Source organism: Notothenia coriiceps, unplaced genomic scaffold (genome assembly GCF_000735185.1).
Source record: "Notothenia coriiceps isolate Sejong01 unplaced genomic scaffold, NC01 NC01_scaffold00020919, whole genome shotgun sequence".
NCBI lineage: Eukaryota > Metazoa > Chordata > Actinopteri > Perciformes > Nototheniidae > Notothenia > Notothenia coriiceps.
Window position 1 is genome coordinate 51,945 of NW_011353620.1, and position 14,381 is coordinate 66,325.

Sequence of the window (14,381 nt, forward strand, 5' to 3'; positions counted from 1 at the left end):
CATTGGCCAGAGCACAGGTTACGTCAAAAACCATTAAAAAATTGGGAAAATTCACAAACCAGCATTGATACAGGGCTGATTTTTTTGAAGCAGTAAGGAAAATGAAACTCACATCAAACATTACATTATGGCAGTTTCATACAATAATTGCGTCAAAGGTTAAAGGAAAAAATGCAACCGCAAATAAACAACAGACTACTTGATGCCTGGAAAGCTCTTAAACAGGTCAGCGATAAGAATAAAAACATAAATTAATACAACAGTTCGTGCCTCATGTCCAAGTAGAAAATAGTATTCGTTTGATGTAAAATATCTGGACTTCAGGTAAAATAACCTCTTTATTTCAACCAGAACAGAACAAAGAAAAGCTCCATCCATCCCTGGTATGGAAAATATCCACCTTGACCCAGGGGGGGGGCGTTTCACATCCATTATTTGGAGCCTCCATCATTCACTCATCAAGTTTCTCTTTCTCTGCTTTCAAACTCCTGAAAGCTGGCCATTAAAAGAAGGAAAACATTGGATCGCTGCGGAGCGCATCAACAAGAGTGTGTAAGTGTGGGGGGGGGGGGTCAAAAAATAACACAAGGTTCACAGAAACGTGAGAATCAAGGTCACTCTGGGTTAATTCCCCAACAAAAAGTTACTTTTCCTCCACCTTCAAGGAGCTTACTGTGTTCGTTTGCAGCTAATTGGTGCGAGAAAAAAAAAAATCGACAACAAAACAGCAATATAAGTCAGGATTACAATCATATAAAACTCTAGTAGCCTATCAGGTTTAACATGTTTTAAAAAAACATAAGTAGATAAGATCCTTGCCTTAACATTATTTCATTTTGAGGGGATGGATCAATGGTAGGACATGTTTTTTATATTTAAGGGCGATGTATATTCTGTCAAAGAATGGGTGTGTTGTAACAAAAAGGCAAAACAAAATGTGGTGTGTTAAACAAAAAGGAGCAAAACAATTATTATTATTGCATATTGCAATCTTTGACCCCTCAAGCCCCTTTTCTGACACTGGATGGGATCACATGTCCTCTTTCACTGCCTTTGGTGGTTGTTTTTAGGGATGTAACGATACCAAAAACTCACGGTACGATAATATCGCGATAAAAAGTCCACGGTACGATATTTATCGCGATATTGAAAAATAAAGAAAAAAAGTGATTTTGTTTTTCTATTTTTTATTAAATAATAAATCTGATTGGTACAGCATTTTAGTAGGATAGTAGTATTTTAAAGTGTCAACAATATAATAATCAGATCCTGCAATAGAATAAATCCAGTTTCACTTTAGTTTTTCAAGTAACTCAACTCTAACTCACTAACTCACCCACTCAGCATCATCAATGTTATCTTTTAGGAATATGAGCATGTCCACATTTCCAGGTGGAAGCTGGGATGTTTGGGTGTTTACAATATCCCCTGCTGTGGAAAAAACTCTCTTGCTTGGTACTGATGTTGCTGGGACAGAGAGATATGCTTTGGCCATGGGTGACAGCAGTGGGTCAAACTGTGCATTGTCTCTCCACCACTTCAGAAACAATACAGTTGTTGCCAAGAAGGTGAGGCTTATTGACAGGGCGAGATATAAATATACTGTTGGTACTTGTCAATGTCTCTAGGTATGTACATGTAGCCCTGTAGATACCATGTCCTTTTGTGTGAGCAGTTCTTTGATGTTCATGTTGTAACCTACTTGCTGCCATGTTGGACAGGTCTCCCTTGAAAAAGAGATCGATGATCTCAATGGGACCATCTGGTTCAATAAAGGTTTACATTTTTTTTTTTAAATCACGGTACATTTTGTCAGTATGGAGACATTTATTAACCGCGATATTCGATATATCGATATATCGTTACATCCCTACAGTTGACCAATCACAACATAGCCGGCCAGCTAACCAATCACACTAGACTGGGCTCTGGTTTCAGACAGAGGGTGAAAAGAGGTGCTGCAGCACACGCAGTACGAGAACAATTAAGAGCTTTTTGAACATTAAAGCATGGAGACATTTCATAGTAGAGGCACAAACAAATTAGCACAATAGGGCCCCTTTAATTTGTGTGCAACAAGTATCACAGAATCCAAGAATGTAAAAAAATATATTGAGGAATTACATTTAAATTAGTCGTATCGCTTTACCACAAGTGACACATAAGTGCAAGTAGCAAAACACTGCTGCTGGCATGGATATTATTAAAGATAACACAAAAAAGCAAAACTGCTTTTTACCAGTTTATTATTCTGATCAAGTCACACAAATCCAGTTTGCATACTGGATTAGTAAATGATAAAACATGAACTCTGTTATTTTTGAATTGCCTTTCACAGGAACTGACTCATCAAGGGTAAATTCACAACTTGTAGTAAAAATGTTCCAAAAACAAAAGCAACCGCGCTCCAACAATCATGATCCCACTTTAAAAGTCCCTTTTTTCTTTTCCTCCCCCTCTCTCCTTCACCAGTAAATTCCATTCTGTTCTCCATCTTTGCTTTGATAGGTTCGACTCGCCTTGTACTGGACGGCATTTTTCTTTTGATTCTGTTATCAAGCACAACGACAGCCAGACGCAGACAAAGATACACATGCTAGCTAGACCACCTAGTCAAGTGATTACAGTCGACCTCTAAACCCTGTAGTGGTGAAACAACACCATGTTGGGTCCCTGAGGCATCAGGGAAACCATCTCCTCCCGACTTTACTCAAATGCACATACTTTATATCAAAGAATCAAAGGAGAGACAATCAGTAGGACAATACAAAGAAGCAGGGGACATACTGAAGGTGGTGTGTGTGGAGGACAGCGGAACATGTTAGTGATCTCTGTGTGTATACATGTCTGTTTGTGTATCTAAGGGACAAAGACTCTAATCAGTCATTTAGTTTTATGACTTGGTTGTTATCTTATAACATGCGCACACACTCACATGCTTTGTTTGACTGGCAGTGCTGTGGTTATCATGGGTAGGTGAGGATCTAAAGTTGTGAGACAATTATGCTGTAGGGGGGGTTGGTGACAGTTAAGCTTTTAAAGTACATAAGCTTTTACCTTTAGCAGAAAACAGTGCATGAAGCCAGAGTGAAAGTGGCACAGCCCACGAACCACTGGGGCTGGTTCTAGTTATGGGTCTGCCAATTGCTGCTGCATGTTTAGGTGACATGTTTGATTTAGCACAGACTAACCAGCCGGAAGGAATGGACTTCCTACTGCAACACACTGCAATGGAAGAATAGAGTGGTGCGGGGTTGACGTATGTTATGGGACGACACGGAAGTTAGCATCACAAGATGTGCCTGAACAAAAAGCCAATTAGATTTTTCCAGTGAGTTTTGGAATAATGTTGAGAATCAGATCTGTGGCAAACACATGTTTATGATAATCACACGTTTTGTTTTTTGTTCAGTAGGATAATCCAAATATCTCCAAATATGGCTTTTATAATAATACATGGAACATGACGGAAAACAACACAGCCTAAATGTCCCAAGCTACAACAATAAAAAGGAGAGTCTAAAAAGAAGATAAGAAGATTAAAGCAGCCGATACAGACAGAAAAAAAGTTAAAGAAAATCTCACCGCCTGCAGTGGAATACAGGTGGTTGCACGCCAGATACAGAAAGTGACATATTTATATTTTAAAAAGTACAAGGTAAAGTTTAGCAGAGCTACTTTGTTGGTGTTTTGTAGTGCGTGCTGGAATGCTTCTCAAAGGATATAGAGTGGGAGAATTGGATCATGCAGCGCCGGGATCACACTCTTCAGTCCCCATTTATTAATTTTGGATTAAATCATTTAGTTGAAAGCACTTCAGGATGTCAAGGCTCCGTCAGATCTAGCTTAAAATAAAGGACGTTTTTTTGGAAGACAAGATAATGTCAGTGTGCAGGACAGGGTGGGAAAGCACAGAGGAGACAGGAGCTGAGGGTGAGGGTCAAGGGAGTTTAGGGAGTGAATGTTCATACTGAGTGACTGGCAAAAACTGTTGAGAAGCATGTACAGTTTCAAAGTGACGCAATAACTGTCATTTTTTGTAATCTTTCGATTTAATGAAATAGTTTCACACTACGTAAGTGCAAATGATACACACTGTATAACCTGTATTTGTGTACTTTTTAGACATTTGCACACTTTAATCAACCTAAAAGTTGTATCTTTCTGAAGTACTGTAAGCATAAAATCGTTGCTAAATTAGCCCATTATTCAAAATGCCTACTGCATACCGGCATGGTTAATTCATTTGAGAACAGATGTGTGACTCATCACTGCATGTTTTATTAAATGAATAGAAAAAATGTAAAGCAGATGTGTGGTATTTGGCAGTCTGATTGTGTGCATCCATTACTAGCTAGGTTCAGTGCATTTCTGAAAAGACAAAGTACAGAATCATTGCAAACTGACTGCATTCAGGGCCATATAAAGCTTGGGCTGCCTAGTTGTTAAAAGGAGAGCAGGGTGTATTAAGGCACTAACAGACTGGAGAATGGTTGAGAGCACGCTATCTAAGGCGAATCCTTCGGCCTGCTGAGGGATCTATAGCAGAGCCTTGACTGAAGACAGACCCACAGCAATAAAGCAGTGTTACACAACAGACCACATGTACGGGCCTGGGTGACAGGTGAGAGACTGAGGCAGTGATGAAACCACGGGCATGAGGAAAAGCACAGGAAGAAATGTGGAACATGGGAGGCAAAGAGACAGAAAGAGGAGAAAGCAGGTGACAGAAAGTCGGAAGAGTTTAAAGATCGAGAGGGGCAAGGGAATTGAAGACAAATTATTCCGTTTATAATGAATATGTTTTCCAGAAAAGATGCTACAGGGAAAATGACACTAAAGCCAAGAGAAAGACACATGGTGATACATAGCTACTCAATTGCGTAGCTGTCTTTTTACAAATGGACACGTCTTTAAAAACTCAATGTATTTAAGTTGTGTGACAAATCCGACAATCACGGCAAAAACTGATCAGGTCATTTATTTCTCCTTAACTTGCTTCAACAACTTTCCCTAGTCTCTCTGTCTCCTAAACAAAGCAGTAGTATGTGATTCTGACAAAGTATTCTTAAGAGTTTGCTTTGTTATAAACCTCTTTTAGTCACTGCGAGAGAATCAAAGTGTTAAGGTCATCTCTTTCTCCGAGCAGGAAACTGTGGCTTTCTGTTTCAGCAGGAAGAAAAAATGCCATTCTCCTTTTCACTCCCTCAACAAAAGCTGCATGTCAGTATCTCACTCTGTCACTGTTCGCCAGTCTGGAAATAGAGTGATGGCACCATTTAGAGCCAAGTGTGAATACAATGTGACACAGGGCCTGACAATAGCACAGACAGTCTCTGTTTGCGAAAGACTAAGATTAGACGGAATCCCCTGCATTTACGCTGCCATCCACAAAGTATTGAGACAGCGGATGTCGAGAAAGTCACATTTATTTCAGTACATTTGACCCTCTTCCTGGTGTCCTTGCACCACTATTCCCATCGTACAAGTGGTGCCACACTACAATTAACACCTGTTTAATCCACTGAAATCCAGTACCACATCTGCTCCTGTCAGTTAAATTGGTCAGCTCTCCTATTATCAACTACAATCTCCAAATCAAAAACATTCTGGCCTCCCACAAACTCATTGTTAGGAAGAAAAACAGCCAATGGAGGTTGACTATTTGAACTGCAGGACTAAATTGATTTTTGTATGGTTGAAAACTCTAATTCATCAACAACAACAAAAAGGCCTTTTCTGTTTACCAATCTTGATCTGGTTTGACTTTATTTGAATAACCAAATATCACAGCCTGAAGTGAGAGAATGCCTTTTGCATATGCTTAATACTTATCCTGGCTTCTTTGTTTTTTTTAAGTATTCATTAAAAGTATTACTATGCAAGTTGTTTACAATTTTGGTAGCAAATGTTTCAAATCAATCTAGTGCATTTCCATACAAAAAGATATAATCTCAATGACACAAGAGTCTGTCAGTCAAATATAAAGCTCCCAAATAATCTGTGTTTGAGTGCTGCTCCAAAATTGGTTCAAACCACTGATAACAGAAAGCAGTAAAGGTCAGTGAAGAGAGGGTTATTCATGTCCTTCGGCAAAGAAGAGTTTCTGAAAACAATTGTTGTTTGATATTTACCGCTGCTGATGAAAGATATCTAATTAAATCAAATCAAACACGTCTCTCTTCCTGGAGCGTTAATCTCTAAATCTTGTATCCCGATCTCCTGCTTCGGTTGGAACACCGTTTCAACAGGACTAACTGGTCAGATAACATATGTTAGTGTGTTGAGGCAACAAGTGACCCCACTCAACCCTGATGACCAAGTCGACATGTTCAGACAATGCAGGTTTTCAACCTTGACTCTGTGTCCCTTTTTCCGATTACAATTATGTGTTTTGCTTTTTAGATTAGTGTAACACGTATAGGGTATCTAGAAAATCACTATATAAAGTAAATGTATTATTATTGTTATAAGCATTTTGTCACAAGCTCAATGGAGTTTTTCAAAAGGTAATTTGTGAAAGTATAAACTAATACCCATTAACCAGTAAAACCTGTTTTTTAGACCAGTTATTTTTGGGTGACTGCCTTGAAGTTCTATAATTAAATGATTAACATCTAGTGTGCACAGACTTTCATTTTCACTAATGAGATGTAAGATGTGACTAGCCACTTACCCTTCAGTTTCTCCACCACACTCTCCCCGGCTCTCTCCGCCACCCGTCCATCCTCCCTCTGGTAATGGTCACCCAGGAATCGAACCGTAGCTTCTGACAGGTGGACCTTGCCCGCCACGCCCAGCTGCTCCATCAAGTTGGCCAGGTTGACATCATTGGACCACACATCAAACTTGAAGCGCTTCATGCCCAGGATCCCACACAGCACGGTGCCAGTATGGACGCCGACACGCATGTTGACCGTCTCGCATGTCTCCTGGCAGAACTGCTCGATGGCTTGGATCATGCCCAAGCCCATGTCCACACAGCAGTTGGCATGATCTGGACGGGGTTCAGGGCAGCCAGCGACACAGTAATAGCAATCTCCCAGTGTGCTGATCTTCTCACAACAGGTGAGCTCACAGAGCCGGTCAAAACGTCCAAACAGATCGTTGAGAAGGCCAACCAACGCTGGTGCCGACTTATTGGCGGACATTCTAGTGAAACCCACAATGTCCGCAAAGAGGATGCTCACAGGCTCCATGCGTTTCATGTTGAACGGCCGGAAGATTATCTGTCCCCGGGGGATGGAGGTCTTCTTGCGTTTGTGATTGTTGTAAGCGTAGTTCTTTGTGCTTGTGGCACTTTGGGCTTGTGAAGCTCCACCGCCTCCTCCACCACCCACTGAGACGGCTGAAGCGGAGCAGGCACCCGAGGAATAACGCTTGCCAGAGTTCTCGCCACCACCCTCATCATCGCCTTGCTTCATCAACTCATCTGCAACCTGCTGCGGCATCACAGAGTGGATCATACGCTCCTTCAAGGCCTTCTCCACCTCTAAGTCTTTGCCATGCATGATAGCCTGGCCCACTTTGAGGAAGGTGCTGCGGGAACGCACCTCCGACATGATGAACAGGTGGATGCCAATGACATGGGCACACAAGTGGAGCAGAGCTTTGGCCGGGCCCAGCCAACGGAGGGTGTCCGAACCTGAACCCTCTAACCCTGTCCCCCATCCAGTGGAGTCATAACTCCTTTGAAGCAATGGCAGCCATTCTAATGCCTCAAATAATATAGAGTACAGGAGCCCCAATATCACTGAGGCATACAGACGCACATGGAGGACGCTGTATAACAACAACAACACCTCCATGCACAGGGAAAAGGTGCCCACGGGGGAGATGCAAGCTGTTGGAAGGGCTCTGTCAGGTGAGGGATTTGAGGAGTTCCCCCTGCCAGCCCCATCCAGCTCAGTGTAGCCGGCGGTCTGTACCTGTGGAGCTAAGGTGATGGCAAAGGTGACTGCGATCAGGAACAAGGAGGTTTGGTTGTACAGCCATGTGTAGGGCTGGGTTAGGGTGAACAAAAATAGGATCACTAGGACAACAAAAAAGGCGGCAGTGGGGGCTAGGAAGGTCATGGGGTGACAGCGGTCATTATTGACCCCAAAGTAGATCCCCCAGAGTACAGCTGCCACCCCCAGGTAGAACAGGACATAGCGAAAGCGCCGCTGTGTCTGAGGAAAGCACCTCTCTTGGCAAGCGTCTTCCAAGATGGGGGAGTCAAATTTGGGGTCCCAGCACTGAGCTGCAGAGCGCTCGAACAGAGGAGGGGCCTTCCTCTGCTCCCTGGCAGTGGAAGTCCCAGCTGGTCTGGAGTCTGCTGAGCTGCAGCTGGAGGAGATACTGTATTTGTGGGAGTTAGGGTTCACTTTACTCACAGCCCCATGGCCTCCAGCTCCCCCTCCCCCTGTTCCACTGCTGGCAGCCTTAAGGGGCCCATGTTGATGCACGTGTGGGGCGCTGTTGGAAATCCGCACGGTCACCGCGCCATCCCCGCTAGAGTCGCAGCTCACTTCCGTGCCATGCCTGGGAAGCTGCCGGTGATGTTGCAGAGTGGCCATATTGACTGCTGTGGCGATGAAACGATGGGCGCGGGAGAGGTCTTAACTATTAATAATATCTTATGATGGGTCTCAGGCAATTAGACGCGTGAGTGCACATATGGCACGGAGGAGGAAGAGAGTGACAGGCAGAGGGAGAGAGTAAAGGTGTTTGGTGGAATAATCACAGTGCATGGATGGTGATCACAGCACAGACGTATTTGCTACGCAAACAGTAGCCTGCACACTCACTCACACAAAACGCGCCGTTCCAGTTTCTTGAGCAGTTCATTATCCAGCCCCGGGTTTGCGTCAGTACTCACATTACACGTATCCTTCTCCAAAGAGGCTCTGGGTTTGAGCCCGGCTTTCTCTCCAGCTGCGGTAAAAACACTGTCATCACTCTTTCTGCCTTCTGAACAGAACATCCTTCTCGAAAAGGACTGGTGGGTGATGCAACGGATTTTGTATGCCTACATCAAGTCGGTCCTGACGTTACATGACTGGAAATGACCTCCTCTGGATGTGCGTAATGTGTCGATGCTGCTGACATTACAAAGTCAGACAGCGTCAGAAGAAATGCCCAGATTGTTTCTTCATTCCAAAATAACGTTGTCTGCGTGGAAACAGAGCTCAGGTCCAGATCTGTATGAGCAGATACAGGCTGTCAACAGCTGTGCACAGCAAAAGTTACACTGTCCCTCTTATCTCCACAACATGCGCGACGAATGGCACATTTATACTTTATCTCCCTTCTTAAAGCCCCTAACAAATAGTGGGGCTATGAACAGCCAGTAGCGTTCAAATATAAAATGTTTTGAAGGAATTAGTTTTCACTATACAGCATCAAAACTGTACAAAAACATATATTCTTTAAAGAAAATAATCAGGTTTCATCTAAAAGACTGTTATCGTTTCACATAAAGTGGTGTAGACTACTCGTTATGCAGTGAAGGTTTAACATACAAAAATAATGCCAGTTTAAAATGTTAGCAATTTAACATTGTGTTAATTATAAAAAGTGGGTGATGTGTGATTAAGACGGCTTTACTACAACCCTCCCCATGTATGCCTCAGCGTGCTAAGGATTTGCATTCCTTATCCATAGACATTCACCTTTCAGATGTATTCCAGAGGGCCCATTAAAATAGTCCCGACTGAGTTATTTTGGAGTCCTGTCCGGTCCAAAGTCCGGATCATAAGAGGCCTGACAGGCAGGCCTATTCCCAGAGATCCAGCCCCGTCCTTTCCTGAACTACCTCTCCGGATCTCTACAGTTTATTCCACTCTGCTTTCCAAAGAGGGGGTCGGGCAGGGGTCGCTATTCAAAGACGCGTAATCCGAAAAGAGAAGCGCAGAAAATACCATCCGCTGTCCCAAATTAGTGTAGGTTTGCCTCTGCTGGGAGTGTCTGCAACTTGTTGCGCGCAGTTGGCAAAATATACAGCTATGAGGAACAGCCTCGGTCGGAACAGGCTGGTCTATAAATAGAGACGATAAAAACTCTTGCAATAACCGCACCGAAGGAGTGTAACATTTGAAAGCTCATATCCACTTAGTCTGTGGAAGCGCTTAATGTTAAAGAAAAACGTAGTAGGCTACTTGAAATCCATGTCGTAAAACGCATGCAAAACGTCAGCGGTAGGCCCCCTCTGCTTCCAAAAGCTCCCAAACTTTTTTTTTTCCCAGGCCGTATTTCCTGCGTTTGGAGAGGAGACCCAGTTAGGAGTCTCTGGTTATTTGGAGCTGAGGCTGGATTTCCTCCCCTTGCATTTCCCCCCAGAGCAAAGACATCAGAACATTCCCAGAGCAATGAAGGAGACCCTCTGGAAAGCTCCTCGGTTGGATTGTCAATAAAGACTTCCCTCAAATAGTACTATATCCTAGTCTTATCCAATTCCTTAGGTCTAGGTCTGGATAACAAACACAACACTGTGCGTTCTGGCCGCGGTGCGTCCCCTTCCGTCCGCCGCTGGTTGCCTCCCTTTTCCCCTGATATAGCTCTCTGCTGAGTTGGGGGCTAAATAAAAAACAGACCCACTGCGGGAGTTTCGCGGCAGCTTTTCCTTCTTATCCGGGTGAACGTAATATCTCCACTCCTGTAGCTGCCACCATATTCGCTGTGACTGGGTCGGAAATCCTCTCCCAGCTGTTGTGGCGGTGCGGGTTGGTGGGACTAGCCTGTCAAGCAAACAACGGTTTAAAAAAAAGTCTGTTTCCGGTCTTGCCTTTCAAGGCGAGCAGATATTAGTTAAATATTTCACATTGGCTTGGACAGAATACAGGAGAAAGCTTAGAAAGGTAACATCATATCAGACTGCTGAAGTGAAATGAAGAGGAATATGTTGGTATTTTTGCAATTTCACAACACAACATTCCTTAGTCAACAGAAACATTGAGGTCGTATAATGTTGATTGAGTCATATTTAATCTATAAAAGGTAGCCTATGTCCATCTCTTGTCCCTATAGCCATAGAAGGGAAGGCATCCTAAACATAAAAAAAAAAAAACAGACGGCTACTGAGTTCAGAAAGCAAACGGTCGTCGATACGTATCAACAATTCTTCAAACGTAACTAACCCTGACCCTATAAGTTTACAAAACTAAGCTATGTATTAAAAAACTATTAGCCATGTAAAATACCAACAAATAACGACCTTTAGTTTGAAGGCGGGAACTCTCCTCCGGTGTCTCCCAGCTGTCTCTATGTGACTTGACGTCTGGCTGAGTGGAGCAATGCTGCGTTCAAGTCACGTGTGAATGAAAGTTTCTACTTTTGAATCCTTCAAATATTAATTTGATCTGACAGATTTTTGCGTTGCTACTGTAAATTATGTTTACCCCCACCGCTATGTCAACTCATAAGCAAATACTTGCATTGCTCAGCCTAGGCTGGAAATACAGCTGTCATTACTTGTAAGTTAGAAGTTGTGATCAACATATAGGCCTAATTTTATTTTTAAAGTCGTTCATTGAACCTTAAGCTATCATTACAGACTCTACTAAAAGTCATGTTTTCAAGTGGCCCACTGCTTAAAATTTGAGAAAAACATTTATTTAAAAGATTCCAGTCTTTCCTTGTATGCAGCATGACACATAGCACACACACATTAGGGTGTGTTTATTAGCTAAAGTTTGGTATATTATTGACTAACCCATACCAGACTTTTAAGCAGTGTGGACCTGTTAGTATAATCTGCTGAAGAACGACTGGAATTACTCAGATTGCTTTTCTCTGCCTGAATGGGGATAATAAATACCTTTTTTCAACAATAAAATCCAGTAGCCTATGCAGTTGAGGAGAATGTTTCTGCTTCAGAAAAGGGATTTGGGTTTTGAATGTGTAAAATGCACATATCTGTGGGATGTTAATCAGTCTGATATGTAGGAAAAAAACTAATCGAATATATTGATTTGTATTTGCATATCTTATCAACCAATTCTTTATCAATACAAGTGCCCTGTTGTTCTTCTTTCTCTGAGATAAACACAGCCAGAGGGGAATACCACTCATCAACAAAGAAAACAATTATTCACAAAATACTAAGCTGGAGTGAACTATCACAGGATTTTTTTAATCATTTTTTTTATTATTTAATTATTTACTTGGCATAGTATTTGTATTCACTTTTAAAGATGCATTTGTATTTGAAGCACATATTTCCTGGGAGATGTTTCTAATAGTAGCAGTGGAATTGACATTAGACATTGTCACATGCAAATCCAAGAATGAAAGAGACAGGGTTTTGTTTATTTGTCAAAAGCTAAATCTCCAATGCCAAGTACTGTATAATAAGAGAATTCAGGGGGAAAGTTATTCAAGGAAAATCGTGCAGAGGAAACACGTATTGTTATTTAGGTCCAAGGCACATTGGCTATCAAATATCCAGCTGGCATGTGCTTCTTCAGCAGAAATGGACACTGTACCGGCATTTCTATGGAGCACAGTAGGCCTACTTTCAGCTGGAGATAGTGAAGTGATGAGATTGTGAACAGCAGATGATTAAAAAGAAGATGTGTGTGTGTGTGTGTGTGTGTGTGTGTGTGTGTGTGTGTGTGTGTGTGTGTGTGTGTGTGTTTATGTTCGAGAGCTTACAAGAGGCCTGTTTGAAGAGTTGATAAAGCAGCACTGATAAGTCTGTGTTAACATTGTGCTTTAATCTGGAAACATTGTCTGTTTAGCTAACAGATTTTATCATAAGATTCATATTTACATAATACACTTTTATTTGATATGCGTGTTTGTTCATGCCCTGCTTCACGTGAGTGTTTGGATCATTGTGGTGGGTAATGTGGTATTGTGTTGTGTATTGGCCATCGAAATAAACTCAGGTTCAGCTGCAGGACAAAGAACTACCAGTGAAGTGACACGCTGCTAAAGAATATGGTGACAATTAGGCTTTACTCTGCTCGTAGTACAGGGTGAGGACTTTGTCTTGAATTTGGTCTTTTTGAAAAGCCTGGGTGCTTTATTCCCAGCTGTGTCGTGGATTTCATGAAACCTTAACATGTTGCAGTTTACTTTATTATACTTAGATTTAATTCAAACAAATGATGATAATTTAATTACAGAAATCATAACACAACCTTTAAATTCACAGGCAACTGCATGTGGCCTCCGAGTGCACAAATGATGTCAGATTCTTAACTAAACTCTAAAAAGGTAACCTAGCCCACTAATGGTAAATGAATGTCTGGCAATGGACAGGATGTCACAATGTTTGTGAATATTTATTGAATTTGACACCAACAGTTAGGATCCAGCCTCCAAGAGAAAAATATTGATTTATTGTAGGCCTATCTATTTTCCTGTAATAATGTTTTTTGCCCCCCTTCTGCAGAAGTATGATTGCTAATAGAATATTTTTGGAAGAAGAAGGAACGTTTTACATTGTTGTATGTGATCAATGTTCTAGTTTGGTACTAAATAAAAAATGTTTTTGTATTAAAGGTAGGGTAGGAATTTGAAAGTACGCAGCCGAAAAAATCTGCCACTTCCTTACAGAGCCCCTCCTCCAACACACAAGAACGCGCACATGACCAATGAGGGCACGAGATAAATTTGTGCACGAGATGGAAGGCTGACAGGCAGGTAGGCAATCCAGTTATTTTAGCCGGGCCGGCTCAGATGATTCGTCGTGCTTTTTACAGCACTACGGCTTCCACAGATGATTTTTTTTTAATATATTTATTGTCAAAGCATTTAATATATTCATTGCTATGTTAAGAGCATTCCATGAAGTGTTTCTGAAGTGAATTACATACCCCACCTTTAATGTGGCAGGATGAAAGAAACAAGTCACACAACTTATTTGTAACGTGGCTGCAATAAAGTACTTTTTTGTGTGTGGCAGGAACAGTCTTTTGCTTTCTATTTTTCTATTTTCCCTGCATTCATAACACTAATATAATTCAGTCTGCCTCTACAACTCACTCAGCAGTTTGTGGGTCCAACACATTGAATTTAGGCGCCTCCTTGTGGCTGTTTTCAGTCACTGCAGGACATTATTTATCAGCAGCTAATGAAAAACAGCATTTTATTTTATTGTGGTTGTAGACTGATGTGTGCTCTGCTCTCCCAGCTTTTACAAATTCAATCATGTTTATTGTTATGAACTAATTAGTCTGCAATATTTTATTCCAAAGGTGTAGTTTCTCAAATCGATTGTGAGTTGTGACGATGAGAGTTGCTGCTTTTGCAATTGGCCCATATTTTCCAAGCCCCCTCTCGTTGCATTTTGCAGCTGAACAACCAAATGATATGAATTATGTATCGTATCCATGGAAAATACTTTAATCTGTAATGTCTTTTTAACCTTCAATAAAGAAATCCAAGCACGTAGA

The 14,381-nt window shown here is 41.8% G+C and overlaps 1 protein-coding gene across 2 annotated transcripts in view; it reads right to left on the reverse strand.

The window, feature by feature from the left end:
• LOC104952968 (adenylate cyclase 9) overlaps positions 1-10,695 on the reverse strand; it is a 47,543-nt gene extending 36,848 nt beyond the window's left edge. Inside the window, exons 1-2 of one of the 2 annotated variants that reach the window (XM_010779881.1) lie at positions 9,654-10,695; positions 6,677-9,182 (exon numbers count right to left, since the gene is read on the reverse strand). In XM_010779881.1, coding sequence (XP_010778183.1) covers positions 6,677-8,558 — 1,882 coding nt within the window. In that variant the 5' untranslated portion in view covers positions 8,559-9,182; positions 9,654-10,695. Of the gene's footprint in view, positions 1-6,676 lie in introns of both variants that reach the window. The other variant, XM_010779880.1, reaches the window with a different exon arrangement.
• Between the last annotated feature and the right edge of the window lie 3,686 nt (positions 10,696-14,381).